This window comes from Tinamus guttatus, unplaced genomic scaffold (genome assembly GCF_059628265.1).
Source record: "Tinamus guttatus ecotype Peru unplaced genomic scaffold, ASM5962826v1 Tinamus_guttatus_pri_ptg000587l, whole genome shotgun sequence".
Classification (NCBI taxonomy): Eukaryota; Metazoa; Chordata; class Aves; order Tinamiformes; family Tinamidae; genus Tinamus; species Tinamus guttatus.
The window spans coordinates 21,325-46,962 of NW_028289121.1; the positions used below are offsets into that span (position 1 = coordinate 21,325).

Consider the following 25,638-nt stretch of genomic DNA (forward strand, 5'->3'; position numbering starts at 1 on the left):
TGGGTGCTGCCGTGGGGCTCCCGTGGGTCCTGCACCCCCTGGGTGCTGCTATGGGGCTCTCGTGGGTCCTGCACCCACTGGGTGCTGCCGTGGGGCTCCTGTGGGTCCTGCACCCACTGGGTGCTGCTATGGGGCTCCCATGGGTCCTGCACCCACTGGGTGCTGCTATGGGGCCACCGTGGGTCCTGCACCCCCCCGGCATGGGGAGGGCCCCAGGGTGCTGTGGGGCCCCGTGCAGGGATCAGCCCATCCGGGGCCACCTCCCTGTCCCTGTCCCTGTCCCTGTCCCTGTCCCTTATCAGCAGGGACAGGCTGCGGTGGCCGCGGGGACCATGTACGGCAACGTGGCCACGGGCCACGGGCAGGGGACACTGTGGGTGCCCGCGGGGACCCAGGAAGGTACAGGGCACCCTGGGGTGGGGGGGGGGGGACCCCGGGGGTGCCACGGTCCCTATATGGGGTGGGGGGACCCCCGGGGTGTCATGGTCCCTATATGTGTCCCCAGGACTGGGCTGGAGTGGGGACATCTGCGTCGTCTGTGTGATGTCCCCAGGGTGGATGGTGGCACCAAGGTCCCCAAGGGTGTCTCCATGGTGGATGGCGGCACCAAGGGTGTCCCCAGGGTGGATGGTGGCACCAAGGGTGTCCCCAGGGTGGCACCAAGGTCCCCAAGGGTGTCCCCAGGGTGGATGGTGGCACCAAGGGTGCCCCATGGTGGACAGTGGCACCAAGGGTGTCCCCAGGGTGGATGGTGGCACCAAGGGTGTCCCCAGGGTGGATGGCAGCACCAAGGGTGTCCCCACAGTGGATGGTGGCACCAAGGTCCCCAAGGGTGTCCCCACGGTGGACGGTGGCACCAAGGGTGTCCCCAGGGCGGATGGTGGCCCCAAGGTCCCCAAGGGTGTCCCCACAGTGGATGGTGGCACCAAGGGTGTCCCCAGGGTGGACGGTGGCACCAAGTGGGGGATCCCCCATCTCCATCCCTGCTCCCAGGGGGTCCCCGGGGTGGCCAGTGTCACCGAGGGCGGTGACATCCCCATCCCCATCCCCGCTGCCCGTGGGGCGGCCCGCGGCGGCGCCTCGGGGGGCTCCTCCGGGATGTCCCAAGGTGGGGACGCCGGTGCCCCCGTCCGTCCCCAGCCCGCAGCGCCCCGCGCCCGCCGGAGGAGGAGAACCCCTACGAGCCGCTGGACCCGCCGGTGCCGGTGCCGCTCGTCCCCGCCAAGGCCGCGTCCCCCGGGGCGGCCCCGCGCGCTGTCACCCCCGGGGTGTCCCCGCGCGGTGGCCGCTCCTTGCGGTGGCCCTGGGCGTCTCGGTGCTCCTCAACGTGGCCCTCCTGGCCCTGCGCCTGCAGCCCGGTGAGTGCTGGGCCCTTGGGTGCCCATGGGGGAGCCGGGGACGGGGTCACCCGCTGTCACGGTGACGGTGTCATGGGTGACGGTGTCATGGGCAGGGTGAAGGTGACACTGGCACAGGCACAGTGAAGGTGACAGTGTCATGGGCAGAGTTAGGGTGATGGTGTTGTGGGCACAGTTAAGGTGACACTTGTGGGCACAGTTAAGGTGACAGTGTCATGGGCACAGTTAAGGTGATGGCGTTGTGGGCAGTTAGGGTGACACTTGTGGGCAAAGTTAAGTTGATGGTGTGGGCAGTTAGGGTGATGCCTTGTGGACAGTTAAGGTGGCGGTGTTTGGACACAGTTAAGGTGACACTTGTGGGCAGAGTTAAGGTGACACTTGTGGACACAGTTAAGGTGATGGTGTTGTGGGTAGTTAAGGTGACACTTGTGGGCAGTTAAGGTGACACTTGCGGGCAGAGTCGAGGCACCATCAGCACAGGCGGCGTCGACGTTGTCACCCAGCCCGTTGTCACCCCGCAGGCACCAACACCACGACGCCCTCAGCGGAGCCGCCGAGCGGGGGTGCGTATCCACGTCGCGCGGTGCAACAACCCCCCGCGGGCCCCAACAACCCCCCGCGGCCCCAACAACCCCCCGTGGCCCCAACAACCCCCCACGGCCCCCAACAACCCCCCGCGGGCCCCAACAACCCCCCGCGGGCCCCAACAACCGCCCGCGGCCCCAACAACCCCCCGCGGGCCCCAACAACCCCCCGCGGCCCCCAACAACCCCCCGCGGCCCCCAACAACCGCCCGCGCACCCACGGCCGCACTCCCCGCAGCCCCCGGCGCCTTCGCGCTGTACAACCGCGCGCACCGGCGCTGCGCCGAGGCGCGCGGCCCGCGGATCACGGTGGCACCGTGCCGGCCGGGCGCCGCGGAGCAGAGCTTCCGGTGGGCACCGGGCGGGCGGCTGCGGAGCGACACCGGCACCGACACCGGTACCGACACCGGTACCAACACCGGCACCGGCGCGTGCGTGACGGCGGCCGCGGCGCAGAGCGGCGCCGCGCTGGAGCTGCGGCCCTGCGGCGGCGCGCGGCAGCGCTGGGAGTGCCGCGGCGCGGGGCTGCTGGCGCTGGCCGGGCACCCGCTCTACTTCAACTACGGGCACGACCCGCAGCGCCGCGTCGCCCTCTACGGCGGCGACGGCGACTGGAGCCGCTGGGTCGAGGCCGGCACCGGCCGCGAGCTCTGCGAGCGCTCCTGCCTCGCGCGGTAGCGGAGCCGCCGATCCGGCGCCTTCTGCAAGAAAATCCCATTGAATGAGCCCTAAGTGAGCCCTAAACCCAAATATCTGGGGTTAAGATAGTCCTAAACTAGCTTGCACGTGCCTTGGGCTCTACCCTTCAATATATGGTGTTAACGGCAGCTTTGGAGCTCCTTCTCCAATAAAAATCAATTAAGTGAGCCCTAAGCGAGCCCTAAACCCAAATATCTGGGGTTAAGATAGTCCTATACCCTCTTCCACGTGCCTTGGGCCCTATCCTTCAATATGTGGTGGTAACGGCGGCTTCAGAGCTCCTTCTCCAATAAAAATCAATTAAGTGAGCCCTAAACCCAAATATCTGGGGTTAAGATATCAATTAAGTGAACCCTAAGTGAGCCCTAAACCCAAATATCTGGGGTTAAGATAGTCCTAAACTAACTTGCACGTGCCTTGGGCCCTATCCTTCAATATATGGCATTAACAGCAGCTTCTGAGCTCATTCTCCAATAAAAATCAATTAAGTAAGCCCTAAGTGAGCCCTAAACCCAAATATCTGGGGTTAAGATAGTCCTAAACTAGCTTGCACGTGCCTTGGGCTCTACCCTTCAATATATGGTGTTAACGGCAGCTTTGGAGCACCTTTTCCAATAAAAATCGATTAAGTGAGCCCTAAACCCAAATATCTGGGGTTAAGATATCAATTAAGTGAACCCTAAGTGAGCCCTAAACCTAAACATCTGGGGTTAAGATATCAATTAACTGAGCCCTAAGCGAACCCTAAACCCAAATATCTGGGGTTAAGATAGTCCTAAACTAGCTTCCACGTGCCTTGGGCTCTACCCTTCAATATATGGCATTAACGGCGGCTTCAGAGCTCCTTCTCCAATAAAAATCGATTAAGTGAGCCCTAAACCCAAATATCTGGGGTTAAGATATCAATTAAGTGAACCCTAAGTGAGCCCTAAACCTAATACCTGGGGTTGAGATAGTCCTAAACTAGCTTGCACGTGCCTTGGGCTCTACCCTTCAATATATGGTGTTAACGGCAGCTTTGGAGCTCCTTTTCCAATAAAAATCGATTAAGTGAGCCCTAAGTGAGCCCTAAACCCAAATATCTGGGGTTAAGATATCAATTAAGTGAGCCCTAAGCGAACCCTAAACCCAAATATCTGGGGTTAAGATAGTCCTATACGCTCTTCCACGTGCCTTGGGCCCTATCCTTCAATATGTGGTGGTAACGGCGGCTTCTGAGCTCATTCTTCAATAAAAATCGATTAAATGAGCCCTAAGTGAGCCCTAAACCCAAATATCTGGGGTTAAGATAGTCCTAAACTAGCTTGCACGTGCCTTGGGCCCTATCCTTCAATATATGGCGTTAACGGCGGCTTCTGAGCGCCTTCTCCAATAAAAATGGGCTAAGCGAGCCCTAAACCCAAATATCCGGGGTTAAGATATCAATTAAGTGAACCCTAAGTGAGCCCTAAACCCAAATATCTGGGGTTAAGGTAGCCCTAAGAGAGCTTCAGCTTGCTGTGGGCTCTACCCTTCAATATATGGCATTAACGGCGGCTTTGGAGCTCCGTCTCCAATAAAAATCAATTAAGTGAGCCCTAAACCCAAATATCTGGGGTTAAGATATCAATTAAGTGAACCCTAAGTGAGCCCTAAACCCTAATACCTGGGGTTAAGGTATCCCTAAGAGAGCTTCAGCTTGATGTGGGCTCTACCCTTCAATATATGGTGTTAACTGCAGCTTCTGAGCTCATTCTCCAATAAAAATCAATTAAACGAGCCCTAAGCGAGCCCTAAACCCAAATATCTGGGGTTAAGATAGTCTTAAGCTATCTTCAGCTTGCCGTGGGCTCTACCCTTCAATATATGGTGTTAATGGCAGCTTCAGAGCTCCTTTTCCGATAAAAATCGATTAAGTGAGCCCTAAGTGAGCCCTAAACCCAAATATCTGGGGTTAAGATATCAATTAAGTGAGCCCTAAGTGAGCCCTAAATCCTAATATCTGGGGTTAAGGTAGCCCTAAACTAACTTCCACATGCCATGGGCCCTACCCTTAAGTATATGGTGTTCATGGCAGATTCTGAACTAATTCCTGAATAAAATGGGTTAAGTGAGTCCTAAGTTAGCCCTAAATGAGTCTGCCTTGTCCTAAACATATGGGGTCAAGCTAGCCCTAAACTGGGCCATCTAATCCTCTATCTATGGGGTTAAGTAAGTCCTTAGTGAGCCCACGTAGCCCTAACCCTAAATATGGGATTAATATATGGGATTAAGTGAGCCAAATCTCCAAGGAGCCCTAACCTTAAATACAGGGGTTTAAGGGAGCCCTAAGCAAGGCCCCTAGCCCTAACCCCACATGTATGGGATTAAGCAAGCCCTAAATCCATGCACCTAGTCCTAACAATATATCCATGGGGTTAAGCAAGCCCTGAAACAGCCGATGTAGCCCTAGCCCTAACTCTAGGGGGTTAAGTGAGTCCCTCATGCTAAACATATGGGATTAAAGCAGCCCGTCCCGCCCGGCATCTCTAGGGTTAAGCGAGCCCTAAGCGAGCCCACCTAGCCCTGAACACATGGGGTTAAGCGAGGCTTAAGGTAGCAGACCCAGCCCCAATCCCGACTCCAGGGGGTTAAGCGAGTCCTAAACGAGCCCTCGTGTCAAATATATGGGATTAAAGCAGCCCGTCCCGCCCGGCATCTCTAGGGTTAAGCGAGCCCTAAACGGCCCGGACTCCCGGGAGACCCGGCCTTAACACGGGGCTAAAGCGGCGGCCACGTCACGTTACGGCGGGGGGGCTGCCCCCCAACAACCCCCCGCGTACAGACACCCCCGGGGGTCCCGGGCCGGGGGGGGGCTCGGGAAGGGCGAGGAGGTCCCAGGAAGAGGCCGGTCCCGGGCGGGGGGGCTCGGGAAGAGGCTGTCCCGGGAAGGGCCGGTCCAGGCGCGCGGGGGGGGCTCGGGAAGCGCGGGGGTGTCCCGGGAAAGGCGGGTCCCGGGAAGTGCGCGGTTATCCCGGGAAAAGCCGGTCCCGGTGCGGGAGGGGGGGGGGGGGGCTGTGGAAGTGCGGGGGTGTCCCGGGAAGTGCGCGGTTATCCCGGGAAGGGCCGGTCCCACCGGCGCCGCGGGGGGGTCCCGGGAAGTGCGCGGTTCTCCCGGGAAGTGCGCGGTTATCCCAACAAGGGCCGGTCCCGGGAATTGCGCGGTTCTCCCGGCGCGGGGGGCTCCGGGAATTGCGCGGTTCTCCCGGGAATTGCGCGGTTCTCCCGGCGCGGGGGGCTCCGGGAATTGCGCGGTTCTCCCGGGAATTGCGCGGTTCTCCCGGCGCGGGGGGCTCCGGGAATTGCGCGGTTCTCCCGGGAATTGCGCGGTTCTCCCGGCGCGGGGGGTCCCGGGAATTGCGCGGTTCTCCCGCGAGGAGCCGGTCCCGGGGCCGCCCCGTCCCGTCCCGTCCCGGCGCCATCGCGGGACTCTGAGTCGCGGGATGGCGGCGCCGCCGCCGCTCCAGGCCCCGCCGCGCTGAGGGCCGGGCCGGGCCGGGCCGCGCTCAGGGCAGCCCCGCGCCGGGCCGAGCCGGGCCGGGCCGGGCCGGGCCATGGCGGAGCCGCTGCTCCGCAGAACGTTCTCGCGGCTGCGGGGCAGGGAGCGGCCCCGCGGGAAGAAGCCCGAGGGCGGCGAGAGAGGTACGGGGGGGGGGGGCGCGGGGGGGGACCCCCAACCGGGACCCCCCAACCGGGGCAACCCCCCTACCGGGGACACCCCCCTCCCGGGACCCCCCCTCCTCCCGGGGACATCCCCTCGGGTACCCTGCTCCTCTTGGGGACCCCCCCTTCCTCCCGGGATCCCCCCCCTCCCGAGGACACCTTCCCCCTGGGGGACCCCCCTCCTTCGGGGACCCCCCCCTCCTGGGACCCCCCCCCCTCCCGGGGACACCCCTTCGGGGACCTCCTCCCGGGGAGCCCCCCTCTGCTCCTCAGCCCCCCCTGCCGTAAGACCCTCCCCCAAGAGGCCCCTCCCTCGTGCCCCCCCCGAAGAGGGACCTGAGGGACCCTTGGGGACCCCGTGACGCAGCCCCCCCCCCCGAGGGTCACCCACAGCCCCCCCCCCTCCATGTGTCCGGGCTCGGGACACCCCCCCGAGGGACCTCAGGGACCCATGACCCCCCCTCCTGCCCCCCCCCCAATGTCCCACCCCATCCCGGTCCCCATCCCTGTCCCCATTCCAGGTCCCTCTGCCCCTGGGGAGGGGGGTCAGTTTGGGGATCCAGGGTGGGGGGGCGTCCCCAAGGGAGGGGGTCCCCAATGATGGGGGGGCAGGTTAGGGACAACCCCAAGGGTGGGGGCCTCGGGTGGGTGTCAGATGTGGGAGGGGGGCTCCAAAGGGGGGTCCCCAAGGGCAGGGGGGCAAGGCAGGGGTGTCCCCAAGGGAGGGGTGTGAGGGGGTGTCCCCAAGGGTGGGTGTCCCCATGGGGGGAAGGGGTGACCCCAAGGGTTGGTGTCCCCAAGGGTTGGTGTCCCCATGGGGGGGTCCGGGATGGTGTCCGGGGGTGCGCAGGGCTCTGGGTGACGCGGGGGGGACACGTCCCCCTGCCGCGTCCCCGTCCCCACGGCGCGTGCGGGGGGGGGGTCTCCCACAGAGCCCTCCCCCCACCGGGCCCCCCTCCCGCACGACGACCCCGGCGGCGCCGCGGGGCCCGGGGAGGCTGCGAGGCCGGCGGAGGCCGTGGAGGCCGTGGAGGCCGCGGGCGGCCGCGGTGCCGGTGCCGGCGCCTACCTGCAGAGCCTGGAGCGCAGCAGCCGCCGCTGGGTGCTGGCCGGGGACGAGGCGGCCGCCGGCGGCATCTGGTACAACCCCATCCCCGAGGACGAGGACGAGCCGCGCGGGGACGACGGGGACGACGGTGAGCGGCGCCGGGGACCGGCGGCCTCGCGAGGTCCCCCTGGCCTCATCCCCGTCCCTGGTCCTGCTGTCCCCATCCCTGTCCTGGAGTGTCACCCGGGTGCCACCGTTCCCCATCCGCGGTGTCCCTCAGGACAGCGTCACCCGGACGCTGCTGTCACCCTCGCTGTCCCCTTGTCCGCTGCACCCCGTGTTCCTCGTCCCTCCTGGAACAGCGTCACCCACCGCGTCCCCGTCCCCTCCCTGGGGGAAGTGCCACCATCGCTCGTGTCCCAGGGCGGCCTCCACCCCCGGCGCAGTCCCCATCCCCTGCTGAACGTCCCCGTCCCCATCCCGCGCTCACCCTCCTCCTCCTCCTCCAGGCAAGGCCGCGGCGCCGTCGCCCCCGGGCAGCCCCGGTGCCACCAAGAAGAGCCGCTCGCTGGGCAAGGCCAAGTCCCCGGGCACCGTGCGGCGCCTCTCGCTCAAGATGAAGAAGCTGCCGGAGCTGCGGCGCAAGCTGAGCCTGCGCGGCCCGCGGCCCCGCGGCGCCGAGGCCGAAGGCTCCTCGCCGGCGGGCAAGGAGTCCAGCAACGTCATCAGCCGCTACCACCTGGACAGCAGCGTGGCGGCGCCGCGCGCCAAGGGCGCCAAGGGCGGCTACCTGAGCGACGGCGACTCGCCCGAGCGCCCGGCGCGCGCCGAGGCCGAGGGCGGCCTGGAGGCCGGCGCCTTCCAGCCGTACGCGGCGGCGGCGGCGGCGGCGCGGGGCGGGCAGCCCGTGGCCGGGCTCCTGCGCGTGCGGCTGCGCGGCGCGCGGGGGCTGCCGGCGCGCGCCGGCGAGCTCGTGTGCGTCCTGCAGGTGGACGGCGCCACGCGGGGCCGCACGGCGCCGCTGCCGGCCTCCGCCTTCCTGGGCCTCGACCACAGCTTCAACCTGGAGCTGGAGGCCGCGCGGCTCCTGCGCCTGCTCTTCTTCTCCTGGGACGCGGCGGCCGGGCGCAACCGCCTGTGCTGCCACGGCACCGTGGCGCTGCACGAGGTGTTCGACGGTGAGCGGGGTGACGCGCGGGTGACGCGCGGTGACACCCTCCTCCGGTGGCTGTGCGCCGGTGCCGTGCTGCGCTGCGAGCGAGCGGTGCGGCGAGCGGGTGCGTGCGGCAGTGTCGGATGCGCGTGGCGGTGCCGGATGCGCGTGGCGGTGCTGGATGCGCGCGGCGGTGCCGGACATGTGCAGCGGTGCCGGTGGCACCCCGGGGTGTCCCTCACAGTGCCACATGTCCTGCAGGTGGCCGTGCGCCTGCACCCTGGTGCATTGCTCTGCAAGCTCGTGGTGCAGCGAGTGGGTGCGCACAGCGGTGCCAGTGGCACCCCAGGGTGTCCCTCGTGGTGGCACGTGTCCCGCAGGTGGCCATGCGCGGTGGCTGGCTGTGCAGCTGCACCCTGCTGCATTGCTCTGCAAGCTCGCGGTGCAGTGAGCGGGTGCATGTGGCGGTGCCGGACGCACGTGGCGGTGCTGGACGCGTGCGGCGGTGCCAGTGGCACCCCGGGGTGTCCCTCATAGTGGCACGTGTCCCACATGTGGCCATGCGCGGTGGCTGGCCGTGCAGCTGCACGCTGGTGCATTGCTCTGCAAGCTCGTGGTGCCGCGGGCGGGCGCGCGCGGCGGTGCCGGACGCGTGCGGCGGTGCCGGTGTCACCCTGGGGTGTCCTTCACGGTGCCCATGTCCCGCAGGTGGCCATGTGGCTGCACCCTGGTGCATTGCTCTGCAAGCTCACGGTGCAGCGGGTGGGCGCGCGTGGCGGTGCTGGTGGCACCCCGGGGTGTCCCTCGCGGTGCCCGTGTCCCACAGGTGGCCATGTGTGGTGGCTGGCTGTGCAGTTGCACCCTGGTGCATTGCTCTGCAAGCTCGTGGTGCACCGAGCGGGCGCACGTGGTGGTGCCGGATGCGCGCGGTGGTGTCGGTGACACCCCGGGGTGTCCCTCACGGTGCCCGTGTCCCGCAGGTGGCCACGCGCGGCGCCTGGCCGTGCAGCTGCATGCTGGTGCATTGCTCTGCCAGCTCGTGGTGCACCGAGCGGGTGCACACGGCAGTGCCGGACACAGGTGGCGATGCCGGTGGCACCCCGGGGTGTCCCTCACGGTGCACGTGTCCCACAGGTGGCCATGTGGCTGCACCAGGGTGCATTGCTCTGCAAGCTCACGGTGCAGCGGGCAGGTGCGCGCGGTGGTGCCGGACGTGCGTGGCGGTGCCGGTGGTACTGCAGGGTGTCCCTCACGGTGCCCATGTCCCGCAGGTGGCCACGCGCGGCGCCTGGCCGTGCAGCTGCGCCCCTCCGGCCTCCTCTTCTGCCAGCTGGCGCCGGCGGAGCGGGCGCGCGCGGGCCCCGCGCCGGAGCCGGAGCCGGAGCCGCGCGTGTTCGGCGCGGAGCTGCGGATCCTCGTGGAGCGCGAGCGGGCGCCCACCAAGGTGCCGCTGCTCATGCAGAAGTGCCTGGCCGAGATCGAGCGCCGCGGGCTCACGGTAGGCGCCGGGGGTGGCCGCGCGGCACCGTCCCCGTCCCCGCCGCCGCAGGGCCCGTCCGTGTGCGCAGGTGGTCGGGCTGTACCGGCTGTGCGGCTCGGCCGCCGCCAAGAAGGAGCTGCGCGACGCGTTCGAGCGGGACAGCGCGGCCGTGACGCTGGACGAGCGGCTCTGCCCCGACATCAACGTGGTGACGGGTGAGCAGCGCGCGGGGCGCGGGGCCGCGCGTGGGCCGCGCTGACGCGCCGCGGCCGCAGGGATCCTCAAGGACTTCCTGCGCGAGCTGCCCACGCCGCTGATGACGGGCGCGCTGTACCGGGCCGTCCTGGACGCCATGGGCGCCCCCGCGCCCCGCGACGCCGTCGCCCTCCTCGACTGCCTGCCCGACGCCGAGAAGGTGGCGCGGGAGCGGGGGGGGGGGCCGGGGGGGCTGGCACCGGGCGGGGGAGCCGGTACCGAGGGGGTGGGAGGGGGTTCCGAGGGGATGGGAGGGGGTTCCGAGGAGGTGGGAGCCGGTTCCGAGGGGATAGGGGGTGGTTCCGAGGGGGGGGGTGCTGGTTCCGAGGAGGTGGGAGGGGGTTCCGAGGGGATGGGAGGGGGTTCCGAGGAGGTGGGAGGGGGTTCCGAGGGGATAGAGGGTGGTTCCGAGGGGGGGGGTGCTGGTTCCGAGGTGGGGGAGCCGGTTCCGAGGGGGTGGGAGGGGGTTCCGAGGAGGTGGGAGGGGGTTCCGGGGGGCGGGGTGCTGGTTCCGAGGGAATGGGAGCCGGTACCGAGGAGGTAGGAGGTGGCACCGAGGGGGTGGGAGCCGGTTCGGAGGGGACAGGAGGTGGTTCTGAGGGGTGGATGCCGGTACCGAGGAGGTGGGTGCCGGGTCCGAGGGGATGGGAGGCGGTTCCGAGGAGGTGGGAGGTGGCACCAAGGGGGTGGGAGCCGGGTTCGAGTGGGGGGAGCCGGTTCTGAGGAGGTGGGAGCCGGTTCCGAGGGGATGGGAGGGGGTTCCGAGGGGTGGGAGCCGGTTCTGAAGAGGTGGGAGGTGGCACCGAGGGGGCAGATGCCGGTTCCGAGGGGCGGTGCCGGTTCCGAGGGGTGGGCGCTGGGGCCCGGACACGGGGCTGCCCACGGGGGAGCCCAGCGCCCCCCCCCCGCCCCGGTCCGTGTCCCCGCCCCGGTCCATGTCCCCCCCGGGCCACCAGCACCGCCCGGACCCGCCCCCGTCCCCCTGCGGCCACCAAGGTCCAGCAGCGGCTCCGGCCCCGGCTCTAACCCCAGGGCCGTTTCTCTCTCCCGTTTTCCCCCTCTCCCGTTTCCCCCTCTCCCGTTTCCCCCTCCCTGTGTCCCCGCGTGTCCCCAGGCCACCCTGTCGCGCCTGCTGGGCCACCTGAGCCTGGTGGCGTCGCTGCAGGCGGCCAACCGCATGACGCCGCAGAACCTGGCCGTGTGCTTCGGGCCGGTGCTGCTGGGCCGCGGCGCCCGCCGCGCCGCGCTCGACTTCAAGCGGCACCTCGAGGTGCTGCACTACCTGCTGCGCGCGTGGCCCGGTGAGCGCGGCCACCGCGGCCACCCGGGGCCACCGCGGCCACCCGGGGTCACCGGGGCCACCCGCGGACCCCCGCTAGCCCAAACGCCCCTTTCTGCCCCGTTTCTGCCTGCCCCCCATGGCTCCTCGTGGCCCCCCCATCTCCATCAGTCTGGGAGGCCCCACGTGGCCTCCCCATCTCTACCAAACAGGCCGTTTTCCCCCCATTTTTACTGCCCCCCCCGTGCAGCTCCCCCGTGACCCCCCGTTTTCACCGTCCCCTCAGTGGCCCCCACATGGCCTCCCCATCTCTACCAAAAAGGCCGTTTCCCCCCCATTTCTGCCTGCCCCCCCAATGGCTCCTCATGGCCCCCCATCTCCATCAGCCCCACGTGGCCTCCCCATCTCTACCAAAAAGGTCATTTCCCCCCATTTCTACCTGCCCCCCCATGGTTGCTCCCTGACCCCCCCCCCCAGGCCATTTCCCCCCCATTTTTACTGCCCCTCCCCACGGCTCCTCCGTGACCCCCCGTTTTCACCGTCCCCTCAGTGGCCCCCACGTGGCCTCCCCATCTCTACCAAAAAGGCCGTTTCCCCCCCATTTCTGCCTGCCCCCCCATGGCTGCTCCCTGACCCCCCCCCCCAGGCCGTTTCCCCCCCATTTTTACTGCCCCCCCCGCAGCTCCCCCGTGACCCCCGTTTCCACCGTCCCCCCGTGGCCTCCCCCTCGTCCCCCCGTCCCTGACGGCTCCGCTCCGTCCCCGCAGCCCCCGTCCCGCCGTGTCCCCCGGCCGTCCCCGTCGTGGCCCGGCAGCGCTCGCGGGGCCCCGAGAGCCCCCCCAGCAACCGCTACGCGGGCGACTGGGGCCAGGAGGCGCCGGCGGCCGCCGCGGAGGCCCGGCCTCCCTTCGGCCTCAGCCTCAAGGACTTCGACGCCCTCATCCTGGACCTGGAGCGGGAGCTGGCCAAGCCGCTCAACGTGTGTCTGTGAGCGCGGCCGAGGCCGCCGGACTGTCACCAAGTGCCTGTCCCCGTCCCCCCACGGGGGCTGTTATTTATTACTCGAGCCCCTGCCACCGTCACCAGCAATAAAGGCCACCAGCTGCACTGCCACGAGGTGACACCCGCGTGGCACGCGGGGGGTGGTTTATTCGCCGCGGGGACGAAGCCACCGCGGGGGTCACAGGCGCCGCTGGGGACCGCCGTGTCCCCAAGCGTCCCCGCACGGGGCGGTGGCGCCCGGGCGTCCCCGCGGCGGGGAGGGGACATTGGGGACACACGGGGACGGGACATTGGGGACACACGGGGACGGCGTCACACCGAGATGGAGCCCTGGCGGAAGTCGCTCTTGCCGATGAGGGCGTTGACGAGGACAGGGTGGCCCTGGTGGCACGCGGCCTGCGCGGCCCGCAGCACCGCGGCCACCGCGTCGCCCTCGTCGCTGGCCACCACGAAGCCCTTGGCGCCCAGGGCCTCGGCCACGGCGTGGTAATCTGCGGGGACAGCCCCGCGGTGACGTCCCCGCGGGCAGGGGACAATAGGGACAATGGGGACGCGGGGACGGGGCTCACCCGTGTACTCGAGGCCGCAGGCCACGTTGCTGCCCAGCAGGGCCACCTGCTCCCGCGAGATCTGGCTCCAACAGGCGTCGTTGCCCACGAGCGCGATGACGGGCACCTGCGCGGGGACACGCGTGGGGACACCGGGACCGCACGGGGCGGCCCGGGCCGGCCGGGCGCAGCGGGACACGGGACGGGGCGCGGAGCGGCAGGACGCGGGGTGGCATCGCAGGGGACGGTGCCATGTGATAGCACGTGGCATTGCGTGGCACTGCGTGGCATTGCATGGCACTGCATGGCATTGTGTGGCACCGCATGGCATTGCGTGGCACTGTATGACACCATGTGGCACCACGTGGCCCTGCATGGCATTGTGTGGCATTGCATGGCACCACGTGGCACCGCATGGCACTGCATGGCACCGTATGGCACTGCATAGCACAGCGTGGCATTGTGTGGCACTGCATGGCACTGCGTGGCACCACGTGGCACCACGTGGCACTGCATGGCACTGCATGGCACTGCGTGGCACCGTATGGCACCACGTGGCACTGCATGGCACCGCATAGCACAGCGTGGCATTGCATGGCACCGCGTGGCACCGCATGGCATTACATGGCATTGCACGACACGGTGCCACACCGTGTGGCATGGCAGCACGGGGCACAGCGTGACATTGCACAGTGCCACACGGTGTGACACTGCAGCACGTGGAGCAGAGTGGCACTGCGTGGCACAGCATGGCACTGCATGGCACGGTGCCACACCGTGTGGCATTGCAGCGTGACATTGCACAGTGCCACACGGTGTGACACTGCAGCACATGGAGCAGTGGCACTGCACGGGTGGCCACACGGCGCCGCACGGCACAGCCCGGCCCGGTGCCACCGTCCCCCGGTGCCACCGCTTCGCCTCACCTTGTGCCGCACGAAGGTGTCAAACTCCATGATGCTGTAGCCCAGCGAGCCGTCCCCGTAGAGGATCCAGACCTGCCGGGTGGCACCGTCACCGGTGTCACCGCGGTGTCACCCCCGCGCCGTCCCCAACCCACCTCGGCCTCCGGGCGGCACAACTTGGCGCCGAGCGCGAATCCTCCGCCGACCCCCAGGGTGCCGAAAGCTCCTGCGGGGACAAAACCCCCCGTGGCGCCGGCCCCGCGGTGCCAGCGGCCGCCCCGGCCGCGCGTCCCCCTTACCCGGGTCGAGCCAGGCCAGGGGCGCGCGGGGCCGCACGACGTAGGCGGCCGTGGCCACGAAGTCGCCGCCGTCGGCCACCAAGAGCGCCGTGTCGGGCAGCAGCGCGTCCAGCCGCTGCAGCAGCGCCAGCGGGTTGAGGTGCCGCGGCGCCGGCTCCGCCGCCTTCTCCCTGCGCGGAGCGGCAGGACGCGGGGTGGCATCGCAGGGGACAGTGCCACGTGATAGCGCATGGCACCGTGTGGCACCACGTGGCACCGCGTGGCATTGCACGGCATCGCGTGGCATCGCGTGGCACTGCATGGCACAGTGCCACACCATGTGGCATTGCAGCATGGGGCACAGTGTGACATTGCACAGTGCCACAGTGTGACACTGCAGCACGTGGAGCAGAGTGGCACCGCGTGGCACCACGTGGCATTGCGTGGCACCGTGTGGCACCGCATGGCACTGCATGGCATTGCATGGCAGCACGTGGCACTGCATGGCACCACGTGGCACCGCATGGCACTGCATGGCAGCACGTGGCACTGCATGGCATTGCATGGCACGGTGCCACACCATGTGGCATTGCAGTGCGGGGCACAGTGTGACACTGCACAGTGCCGCAGTGTGACACTGCAGCACGTGGAGCAGAGTGGCACCGCATGGCACCGCATGGCCATTGCATGGCACCGTGTGGCACCGCATGGCACTGCATGGCATTGCATGGCAGCACGTGGCACTGCATGGCACCACGTGGTACCACGTGGCACTGCATGGCACTGCATGGCACGGTGCCACACCGTGTGGCATGGCAGCGCAGGGCACAGTGTGACATTGCACAGTGCCACAGTGTGACACTGCAGCACGTGGAGCAGAGTGGCACCGCATGGCACTGCATGGCATTGCGTGGCACCGTGTGGCACTGCATGGCAACACGTGGCACTGCATGGCATTGCATGGCACCACGTGGCACCGCGTGGCACCCCGTGGCACCGCATGGCACGGTGCCACACCGTGTGGCATGGCATGTCGCCGTGTGACATTGCACAGTGCCACACGGTGTGACACTGCAGCACGTGGAGCAGAGTGGCACCGCGTGGCACTGCGTGGCACCGCGGTGATGGTCCCCGGTGGTGACGGTGGCACCGAGTGTCACCATGTCCCCGGTGGTGACGGTGGCACCGCTGTCCCCGCGCCCGGCTCACCTGTTGGCCGCGTCCTTGCGCCGGTCGCTCTCCTGCAGCGCCGCGAGCCACTCGCGGGGACACGAGTAGCCCCGCAGGCTCCGCGCCAGCTGCACCAGGAAGGAGGCGGCGTCGCCTGCAGGGGACGGGGCAGCTCGTGGCACCGTGGGGACAGCGAGGAGGGGACGAGGGGACCGCGCTGTCACCTTGGATGGCCATGCGCGGCGTCCAGAAGACGTCGGCGTTGCGCCGCAGCTGCGCGCGCTCCCGGTTCACGGCCACCACGGCGCTGCGGCGGCTCAGCACGCGCCCGTAGGACAGGCGGAAATCGCACACGGTGCCTGGGGACACGGGGCCAGCGGGGAGCGTGGCGCCCGGCGCCCGCGGGCGTCCCCGTCCCCGCGGCACCCACCTGCGAGGATGACGAGGTCGGCGGCGCGCAGCGCGTCGCGGCGGTTCTGGCGCACGTGCAGGGCGCTCGCCTTGCCCAGCAGCCCGCGCGCCATCCCGCCCAGGAAGCAGGGCAGCCCCAGCGCCTCCAGCGCGGCCCTGCGGGGACACCGGGGACACCGGGGCTCGTGGGGACACCGGGGACACCGGGGACTCATGGGGACACTGGGGCTCGTGGGGACACCGGGGCTCGTGGGGACTCGTGGGGACACCGGGGGCTCGTGGGGACACTGGGGCTCATGGGGACACCGGGGACGCCAGGGACTCGTGGGGACACCGGGGCTCGTGGGGACGCTGGGGACACCGGGGGCTTGTGGGGACACTGGGGCTCATGGGGACACCAGGGGCTCGCGGGGACACCGGGGCTCATGGGGACACTGGGGACACCAGGGGCTCGCGGGGACACCAGGGACTCGTGGGGACACCGGGGACACCCAGCGCGCCCGCAGCGCCCGCCCCACGCCAACCGCTTGGGCAAACGGCAGCGCGTTTTTGCAAGCCGCGGCCGCCCGCTTTGCACCGTTGCCGCTGGCTCATTTTTGCAACCTGCAGCCACCTCCGGCTTTGCAATTGCAGCCAGCGCTTTTGCAGACCCGAGGCGCTTTTCTCAAAGCAAACAGTGGTTTTTTAGCAAATGCAACCGGCGCTTTTGCAAACTTGAGGCGCTTTTGCAAACGGCCTCTCCCGATTTGGCCAAAGCGCTGCTGCTTTTGCAAACTGCAACCACTGGCTTTGCAAAGCGCAACCCCCCAGATTTGCAAAGTGCTGATGCTGCTTTTGCAACGAGCGGCCACCAGCTTTGCAAAACGCGGCCACCAGCTTTGCAAACGCATGGCCACCAGCTTTGCAAAATGCAGCCACCAGCTTTGCAAATGCATGGCCACCAGCTTTGCAAAATGCAGCCACCAGCTTTGCAAACGCGTGGCCACCAGCTTTGCCACCGGGTCTCTCCATCTCGCAAGCCGCAGCCACCATTTTGGCACGTGGCGGCCGCAGCTTTTTGCAAACCGGCTTTTGTGGCCGCTTTGTCACCCGCAGCCCCCGCGGCCTCGGCCACCGCGTCCCCGCGTCCCGGCGGCGAGGAAGAGGAGGCCGAGGACCCACCGGAGCTCCTCCACGGGCGTCGGGGGCAGCGTGGCCTGGCTGCCCAGCAGCACCAGCGGCTTCGCGGCCCTGCTCACCAGCTCGGCGACCTGCTGCACCTGCGGCCGTCCCCACGGCGTCAGCGACGGCGGCGACGGGGACGGCGGGGACACCGGGGACACCGGGGACACCCACCTGCTCCGCGGTGGCCAGCGGCACCCGCACGGGCAGCGGCGTCAGGTCGCGGGGCTCCCACGCGCCGGCGAACAGGTTGTGCAGGTAGTTGTGCAGGTACCTGCGCGGCGGCACCGGTGTCACCGCGGCGGTGGTGGCACCGGGGGACGCCGCGGGGACGGCGCTCACCAGTCCAGCAGGCTCCGGCGCAGCCCCCCGGAGCCCTTGGATCCCCCCAGCTCCTTCTGCACCACGTGGAAGGGGTAGAGCACGTCCAGGGGCAGCTCCACGAAGACGGGACCTGCCGGGAAGCCAACGGAATCGCTCCGGAAGCGGCCGGATTGCGGGGAAAACCACCCCGGAGCCGCCAATCTGCAGGGAAAAGCACCCTGGAGCAACCGGAGCGCGGCAAGGATCACCCCGGAGCAGCCAAATGGTGGGGAAAATCAACCCGGAGCCGCGGGACCGTGGGGAAAAACACCCTGGATTAACCGGACCACGGGGAAAATCAGCCTGGAGCAGTTAAATTGCGGGAAAATCATCCCAGAGTGGCCAAACTGTGGGAAAAATCATTCCAGAGTGGCCAAACTGCGGGAAAAATCATTCCAGAGAGGCCAAACTGCAGGAAAATCTGCCCCAAAGTGGCTGAAACGTGGGCAAAAAGCCCTGGGAGTCCTGGGAAAACCAACTCTGAGGAAGCTGAATTGAGGAAAATCCACCCCGGAGCAGCTAAACTGCCCCAAAGCAGCCAAAATGAGGCAAAAAAAAATGGAAGTGGCTCAATTGTGGGAAAGTCAACCTTGAAGAAGCCAAATTGTAAGAAAAACCACCCTGGATGGTGAAAAAGCTGAAATTCTGAGAAAATCACTTGAAAACAGCCAAAACATTGAGAAAATCATCTCGTACAAGCTGGAACTCATGGAAAATTACCCCAAAACAGATGAAACTTGGGGAAAAACACCCCAGAACAGCTGAAACATGGGGTAATTGCCCCGAACAGTGAAAACACTTGGAAATTCTCCCCAAAGTGGCTGAAAGCTGCGTAAAATCACCCCAAAACGGCTGCGACTCCTGGAAAATCGCCCCGAAAGGCGAAAAGATGTGGGAAAATACCGGAAAAGAAGGGAAACGGTGGGAGCGGGGTCCTTACCCGGCGTGCCGGACTGCGCGGCGGCGATGGCGCGGCGCAGCGCGGGGACGATGTCGCGCACGGCGCGCACGGTCGCGCGGCGCTTGCACAGCGTCGCAAACAGCGAGAGCTGGTCGATCTCCTGCAGCGCCCCGCGGCCCTGCGCGCCGAAAACGCCCGGAAAAGGTGAAACGGGCGCCAAAAAGAGCGGGTTTGAGCGGCGGGTCGGTCCCCGCGGTGTCCCCGGGGTGGGGACGGCACCGACCCGCTGCAGCGTCGCGGCCGCCCCGCCGAGGAGCAGCACCGGGGACTCGGCCATCTGGGCGTTCTTCACCGCGGTCACCGTGTTGGTGACGCCGGGGCCGGCGGTGACGACGGCGACGCCAATGCGGCCTGTGGGGACACGCGGGCGCTGGGCGTCCCCCCCACCACAACCACGCGGCAAAAAAACGGGGAAATCACCCCAAAAATGTGACTGGTGATGGATGTCCCCTGCGTTTGAATAGGGGTTGGGGGACGGCCACCATGCGGGGACACCCGAAATGACCCCAAACCAAAGGAATCGCCCCCAATCCCGCCTGGAGATGGACAAAAGGGGGTGGCAAAATAGCCAAAGGGACACGTGGGCGCTGGGCATCCCCCCCCGCCAACCACGTGGCAAAAAAAACAGGGAAATCACCCCAAAAATGTGACTGGTGATGGATGTCCCCTGCATTTGGGGCCACCATGCGGGGACGCCCGAGATGACCCCAAACCAAAGGAATCGCCCCCAATCCCGCCTGGAGATGGACAAAAGGGGGTGGCAAAATGGCCAAAACCAAGGGGGATTGGGCACGTGGCCCCCACCTCCCGCGCCCCAGGTGCCACCGTGGTTGTCCCCAGATGTCCCCGAGATGTCCCCGGCGGCACCCACCCGAGAGGCGGGCGACGGCGTCGGCGGCGAACACGGCGGTGGCCTCGTGGCGCGTGTCCACCACGCGCAGCCCCAGCTTCTCGCAGGCCACCAGCACGGGGGACACGTGGCCGCCGGCCAGCGCGAAGACGTGGCGCACGCCGTGCGCGCGCAGCACCTCGGCCACCAGCTCCCCGCCGTGCCGCCCGCTGCGCGCGTCCGCCTGCGCGCGACGGCGACGAGGGGAAAATCGGTCCCAAAACCGCACAAAATGCAGCCTGTCCCCCCAAAAAGCGCCGTTTTGCACCCAAAACGCCCTACCTTGTGCCGCAGCCGGTAGAGCAGCCCCAGGCGCTGCGCGGCCACCAGCAGCAGGAGGATGAGGATGGCGAAGGCGCCGGCCAAGATGCCCAGAGCATCCATGGGGGCTGAGGAAAAACCGCCCTTAAAATCGGGGGGAAAAGGAAAACGTCAGATTCCCCTAAACGCCACCTAAATTTCAGGCGGAAATTACAGAAACAGTGGGAAAAAAGCCCAAAATGTGGAGTTTCCGTGGGGAAAAGGCACCGGCGGCGGGCAGGGTTAATCCCTCCGGCGTGCAAGGGCAGCGCCGCGTTCCCGAAATTCCATGCGGGACGCGCCCGGCTTCCGCCTGCCCCAGGTGATCCCACGTGGGACGGCGCCAATGACAGGGCCGGGGTGGCCCCCGGGGACACGGCCCCTTGTCCTGGTGGCACCGGGTTCCAAAGGGCAGAGCCGCGGAATGCGGGAATTGGGGACGCCGCGGTGGCGGCTGGGGACATTAGGGGGATTGGTGGCTCTAAGGGACATTGGGGAATGCTGGGGACGCCACCATGAGGAACGACATTGAGGGACACTCAATGGGGTGGGAGGGACATGTATGACACCCTGGGGACACCCGGGACATGTGACAGCACAGGGACACGGGACACTTTGGGGACATGCGTGATGCTTGGTACTAGGTGGCACTCCACGGCTGGGGACACTGTGGGGGGGACGGGGGACGGTGCCAGGGGACATCACAGTGTCACCTCCTTGTGGTCCCACCGTGACAGCCGGTCCCTGTGGGGAAAGGGAGAGCTCAGGTGGGGACAGCAGCTTCCTGGGGTCCCCAGACTGTCCCTGTGGGTGGCCGGTCACCCCCTCCAATGGTGACACAGCCACCACGTCCTTAGGGTCCCTCCCTCGCCCCGTCCTCGTGGTGGCTTTGTCCTTGTGGCCACCTTGTCCCTGTTGCCACCATGTCCTTGTGGCCACCTTGTCCTGGTGGCCCTGTGGCCACCACATACTTTGGGGGGGTGGGAGGGGGGTCACTGTCTCCCCATGGCCCCCATGTCCTTGGGGGGGGCTTGGGGGGGGGGGCCGGGGGTGTCACCTTGTCCCCCCGCCACCCCGGTGACCCCCACTTGTCCCCAACCCCCCCCAACACCGTGACCCTCCTTGGGGCCAGTAGCCCCCGCCCCGCCATGACCACGCCCACCCCAGGCCACGCCCCCACCACTCGCGCCCCGCCCCCGCTGCAGGTGACGTCACACCAGCGCCCGGCCACGCCCCCTCCCCATGACCTCTCCCCCACACCCCCCCCGCGGTGGGATTCTCCCCGCGCCGCCTGGCCCCGCCCCCCGGCGCCGGCCCCGCCCCCGCGTACCGGCCCCGCCCCCCGCGTACCGGCACCGCGTGGGGAGGGGGCGCCGGGCCCCGCGCGCGGCCGCAGCCCCCGAGCGTCCGCGCGCCGCAGCCACGTGACCGAGCGGCCCCGCCCCGCGCCCCGCCCACGGCGCCACGATTGGTCCGCGGCGGGGGGCGGGGCGGGGCGGAAGGGGCGGGGCAGCGCGGAAGGGGCGGGGCATGGGTGGGCCCGAATAGGGGGCCGTTTGCACGGGGCTTGCACGGGGAATTGCCCGGTTGCACGGCCCCTTGCACGAGGACTCACTTGGGGCCTTGCACGAGGGCTTGCACGGCCCCTTGCACGAGGGCCTGCACCCTTGCACAGGTCCTTGCACGAGGGCTCACTTGGAGCTTTGCACGAGGGCTTGCACGGCCCCTTGCACAAAGGTCTGCACCTTTGCACAGGTCCTTGCACGAGGGCTCACTTGGGGCCTTGCACAGTTCCTTCCACGAGCTCTTGCACGGCCCTTTACACGAGGACTCGCACCTTTGCATGGGCTCTTGCACAGACCCTCGCACGAGGACTTGCCCCTTGCACAGACCCTTGCACGAGGACTTGCACGGCCCCTCGCACGAGGGCTCCGGGGGGCCCAGGCGTCCGGTTGTCCAGGACCCAGACAGCCTGCGTGGGGGGCGGGGAGGACATTCCCCACCCCCAGGGGGCCCAGGAGTCCGGCCCCCCCCCCCCGCCGGACCCTTCCCGGAGCCCCCGGGAGGAGCCGCAGTTTCCGCGTAGGAAACTCCGAGGCTTCACGGAGACCGGGGGAGGCGAAATCCCCGGCCGGGGGCGGGGGGAGGGTGGAGCGGGGGCAACGTCACGGCAGGAGGGGCCCAGGCGTCCGGGAGCCCAACCCCCTCGTCAGCGGCGACTTCCCGCACGCCCGGGCGCCCCGTGGGCAGCGCTCGGACGCCTGGGCCCCTTCCCGGCCTTGGTGCTGGGGCGAGGGGGCGGAAAGGGGGGGATGGGCCGGTCCCGGACGCCTGGGCCCCTTCCCAGTCCGCCCCCCATCTCCTGCCACCCCTTCGAGCTCTCGCGGTGTCCCCTGATGTCCCTGGTGTCCCCCGCTTCCCTTCCCCGGTGTCCCTCGGTCCTTCGATGTCTCGGAGTGTCCCTGGTCCCCCTGGTGTCCCCCGTTGTCCTCCCGGTGTCTCTCGGTCCCCCCAGTGTCTCGCGCTGCCCCTGGTCCCCCCAGTGTCCCTTGGTGTCCCCCGATATCCCGAGTTCTCCCGGTGTCCCCTGATGACCCCCCCGGTGTCCCCCTAGTTCTCCCGTTGTTCCTCGTTCTCCCGGTGTCCCCCGATGTCCCTGGTCCTCACGGCGTCCCTGGTCCCCTCGGTGTCTCCTGGTGCCCCCCGGTGTCCCCCGGTGTCCCTGGTCCTCACGGTGCCCCTGGTCCCCTCGGTGTCTCCTGGTGCCCCCCGGTGTCCCCCGATGTCCCTGGTCCCCACTGAGCCCCTCGCTCCCCGATGCCTCGCGCTGCCCCGGTCCCCCCGAGCGCCCCCGAGACCCCCCGGTCCTCGGGCTCTCCCCGCCCCCGGCGCCGCCGGTTCCGCCCGCCCCCCCCGGTACCGCCCCCCCCCAGGCTCTCCCCGCCCCCGACGCCGGTTCCGCCCCCCCGCCGGTCCCGCCCGGTCCCGCCGGGCTCTCCCCGCCCCCGGCGCCGGCCCCGCTATAAGGCGCCCGCGCCGCCGCCGCCGCCGTCGCGATGTTGCCGCCCGCCGATGTCGCCGTCGCCGTCGCCGACGTGGAGGGCGCGGGGGGGCCGCGGGGCCGCCGCCGCCTCCTGCCGCCCATCGCCGCCGCTCTGGGCGCCGCCGCCCTCGGAGCCGCCGCTGCCGCCGCCGCGTTGCTGGGGCTGCTGCGGGCGCCCCCCGCGCCGCAGGTCGGTCCGGCCGTCCGGGTGTCGTGTCCGTCTGTCTGTCCCTCTGGGTGTCCGGGTGTCTGTGCATCCCTCTGGGCGTCTGCCTGTCCCTCTGGGTGTCCGGGTGTCCATCCCTCTGGGTGTGTGTTCATCCCTCTGGGTGTCGGTGTGCCTGTCTGTCCCTCTGGGTGTCCGGGTGTTTGTCCATCCCTCTGGGTGTCTGTCCGTGCCCCCGGGTGTCTGCCTGTCCCTCCGGGTGTCTGTCCCTCCGGGTGTCTGTCTGTGCCCTCAGGAGTCTGCCTGTCCCTCTGGGTGTCTGTGCATCCCTCTGGGTGTCCGGGTGTTTGTCCATCCCTCTGGGTATCTGTCTGTGCATCCCTCTGGGTGTCTGCCTGTCCCTCTGGGTGTTTGTGCATCCCTCTGGGTGTCTGGATATCTGTCCCTCTGGGTGTCTGTCTGTCTGCTCGGATGTCCGCCCATCCTTCTGGGTATCTGTCCCTCTGGGTGTCTGTCCATCCATCTACCCAGGTGCCTGTCCCTCTGGGTGTCTGTCCATCCATCCACCCAGGTGTCTGTCCCTCTGGGTGTCTGCCCATCCATCTCTCTGGGTGTCTGTCTGTCTAGCTGGATGCCCATCTTTCCCTCTGGGCATCTGTCCTTCTGTCTGTCCCCCCGAAGCATCCAGCCAGGTGTGTCCTTCTGTCTGTCCAGGTGTCCGTGTGGATCTCTCCCTACCTGGGTGTCCTTCCCTCTGTGTGTCCATCCCTGTGTCTGTCTGTGTGTCCAGCTGCCCATGTGTCCGTCCCTATGTCCTTTCACCAGGGTGTCCCTCTGTCCAGGTGTTTCTCCATCCAGATGTTTCTCCAGGCATCCATCTGTCTCGGTGTCTGTCTGTCCTTGTGTCCGTCCCTCTGGGTATCTGTGGGTCCAGGTGTCCGACTGTCCAGACGTGTCTCAGAGTGTCCGTGTATCCGTGTGTCTGCCTGTGTACCCATCCAGGTGTCTGTCTGCCCAGGTGTCCATCCTTCCAGATGTCTGACCACATCTGTCCATCTGTCTGTACATCCAGCCAGCCAGTGCTGCCTGTCCCGTCTGTGTCCGTGTGTCCACGTGGGAGGGACATGTTTGTCCACGTGTCTGGGGTTGTCCTTTGGGGCCAGAGAGTGTCTGTCCGCCTGGTGCCCCCCCAGTGCCTCAGTTTCCCCATCCCCAAAGGATGGAGAATCATTACCCTGTCCCCCCCCAGTGATGGGGACCCCCCAAAATCCCCGCGGGGGCTCTGGAAAGTCCCAATATCCCGAGCCGAAACCCTGCAGAGGCTCCAGACTTCCCCTTCTCCGGGCGAGGGGGGCGGGAGGAACCGGGGACGCCTGGGCCCCCCCGCTGACACCCGCTCTCCTTCCGCACAGGGAGCCACGGCCGCCCACGGGCTGCTCAGCGCCGGTAAGTGCCGGGGGGGGACGGGGACGTCCGGAAAGCGCCGCGGTCGAGGGGGCGGCGCGTTCTCCCTTCCGACCTCAGAGGGGAAAAGGTGGCCCCGGGCCACCATCTGGAGCCACCGCGGAGCATCCTGTGGTCGCCAGGGCCATCACGGAGCAGCCTGCGGTCCCCGGAGCCGTCATGGGGTGTCCTCTGTCCCCAGGGTTGCCATGGAGCAGCCTCCTGCCCACGGTCCCCGGGGACGTCACGGGGTGTCCTGCAGCCCATGGAGACATGGCAGGATGTCCTCCAGCCCACGGGCCACGGGGACGTCACCGGATGTCCTCCAGGGCCCACGGGGACATCGCACGGAGCATCCTCCACCCCGTGGTCCTCATGGGTGTCCCAGGGCGTCCTGCGGCCCATGGGGCTGCCGTGGAGCATCCTGCATCCCACAATCCTCAAGGATGTCCCAGCACATTCTCCACACCATTGTCACCAGGAACAACTGTCCCCATCCATGATTCCTGCGGGCATCACAACACCCGTTTCCCACCGTTTCCACCGGGATTCACGTTGTTTTTTCCCCCCCGTCTCTCCAGGCTTGCTGGTGGTGCCCTCACGACCGGCCTGGCGCTACGAGGAAGGCATCAGCGGCGTCTTCCTCAGCGGGGACGTGCAGAGGGTGGCACGGGGACTGCGGGTGGACGCCGGTGGCCTCTACCTCCTCTACGGCCAGTTCGCCCTGGAATGCACCGGGGACCCGTGTCCCGCCGGCAAGGTGACGCTCCGGGTGCTCCGGGAAGACTCGTCGCGCCCGCTGCTGGCCGTGCACTTGGATGTGAAGCCGGGGCTGGAAGCGGCTCGCTCGGAGCTGACGCAGGCCGTGGGCCACCTGCAAGCCGGTGACGTCCTCAGGCTGGAGCTGGACGGCGAGCTGCCCGGGGACAGCTGGCAGCTGGCGCAGGACGACCGCGAGGGCAACTTCGTGGGCATGATCCGCATCGCCAGCGAGTGACGGACACGTCCCCCTGCCCAGGAACCGCGTCCAGGGGCCCCGCGGTGTGGAGACCCGGGGCTGGAGACCCACCTGCATGGCCGTTCGGGGACACCGAGGGACCTTGTGGACCCCTGGGGCTGGAGACCCACCTGCACGGCCGTTTGGGGACACCGAGGGACCTTGTGGACCCCTGGGGCTGGAGACCCACCTGCATGGCCGTTCGGGGACACCAAGGGACCTTGTGGACCCCTGGGGCTGGAGACCCACCTGCATGGCCGTTCGGGGACACCAAGGGACCTTGTGGACCCCTGGGGCTGGAGACCCACCTGCATGGGCGTTTGGGGACACCAAGGGACCTTGTGGACCCCTGGGGCTGGAGACCCACCTGCACGGCTGTTTGGGGACACCAAGGGACCTTGTAGACCCTTGTCCCTGGATATTTGGGGCTGGAGACCCAACTTGCTGGAGCTGTGGGGCTGGAG

The 25,638-nt window shown here is 67.7% G+C and overlaps 3 protein-coding genes and 1 pseudogene across 3 annotated transcripts; 3 read left to right on the top strand and 1 right to left on the bottom strand.

Annotated features, from left to right (window-relative positions):
* The first annotated feature begins 50 nt into the window (after nt 1-50).
* LOC148592461 (uncharacterized) lies at nt 51-2,620 on the top strand (annotated as a pseudogene).
* Nucleotides 2,621-6,213: 3,593 nt separating this feature from the next.
* On the top strand, nt 6,214-12,528 carry SYDE1 (synapse defective Rho GTPase activating protein 1). The gene is made up of 9 exons (XM_088534680.1): nt 6,214-6,301; nt 6,596-6,606; nt 7,383-7,518; nt 7,880-8,548; nt 9,795-10,021; nt 10,092-10,218; nt 10,279-10,418; nt 11,373-11,559; nt 12,305-12,528. The coding sequence occupies exons 1-9, from the start codon at nt 6,214-6,216 to the stop codon at nt 12,526-12,528; spliced, it is 1,809 nt and encodes a 602-aa protein (XP_088390806.1).
* Nucleotides 12,529-12,851: 323 nt separating this feature from the next.
* Nucleotides 12,852-19,609, bottom strand: HACL2 (2-hydroxyacyl-CoA lyase 2). The gene is made up of 15 exons (XM_088534690.1): nt 19,508-19,609; nt 19,208-19,409; nt 18,560-18,687; nt 18,316-18,454; nt 17,355-17,466; nt 17,187-17,286; nt 17,013-17,110; nt 15,871-16,007; nt 15,665-15,799; nt 15,480-15,594; nt 14,292-14,461; nt 14,148-14,218; nt 14,014-14,085; nt 13,109-13,214; nt 12,852-13,030 (listed from the first exon to the last, which is right to left on the bottom strand). Exons 1-15 carry the CDS (start codon nt 19,607-19,609, stop codon nt 12,852-12,854), a joined length of 1,866 nt encoding a protein of 621 aa, XP_088390816.1.
* A 2,972-nt stretch (nt 19,610-22,581) lies between these two features.
* LOC148592464 (uncharacterized) lies at nt 22,582-25,174 on the top strand. The gene is made up of 3 exons (XM_088534682.1): nt 22,582-22,758; nt 24,147-24,180; nt 24,759-25,174. Exons 1-3 carry the CDS (start codon nt 22,582-22,584, stop codon nt 25,172-25,174), a joined length of 627 nt encoding a protein of 208 aa, XP_088390808.1.
* Nucleotides 25,175-25,638: the final 464 nt, after the last annotated feature.

Coding starts and splice junctions, on each gene's coding strand:
- LOC148592464 (XM_088534682.1), top strand. CDS start 22,582: ATGTTGCCGCCCGCCGATGTCGCCGTCGCCGTCGCCGACGTGGAGGGC. Junction 22,759..24,146: donor GGGCGCCCCCCGCGCCGCAG/GTCGGTCCGGCC, acceptor CCTTCCGCACAG/GGAGCCACGGCCGCCCACGG. Junction 24,181..24,758: donor CCACGGGCTGCTCAGCGCCG/GTAAGTGCCGGG, acceptor CCGTCTCTCCAG/GCTTGCTGGTGGTGCCCTCA.
- HACL2 (XM_088534690.1), bottom strand. CDS start 19,609: ATGGATGCTCTGGGCATCTTGGCCGGCGCCTTCGCCATCCTCATCCTC. Junction 17,287..17,354: donor CGCCGGAGCCTGCTGGACTG/GTGAGCGCCGTC, acceptor GCCGCCGCGCAG/GTACCTGCACAACTACCTGC. Junction 14,219..14,291: donor CCTGGCCTGGCTCGACCCGG/GTAAGGGGGACG, acceptor TTGTCCCCGCAG/GAGCTTTCGGCACCCTGGGG.
- SYDE1 (XM_088534680.1), top strand. CDS start 6,214: ATGGCGGAGCCGCTGCTCCGCAGAACGTTCTCGCGGCTGCGGGGCAGG. Junction 8,549..9,794: donor GCTGCACGAGGTGTTCGACG/GTGAGCGGGGTG, acceptor CATGTCCCGCAG/GTGGCCACGCGCGGCGCCTG. Junction 10,419..11,372: donor GCCTGCCCGACGCCGAGAAG/GTGGCGCGGGAG, acceptor GCGTGTCCCCAG/GCCACCCTGTCGCGCCTGCT.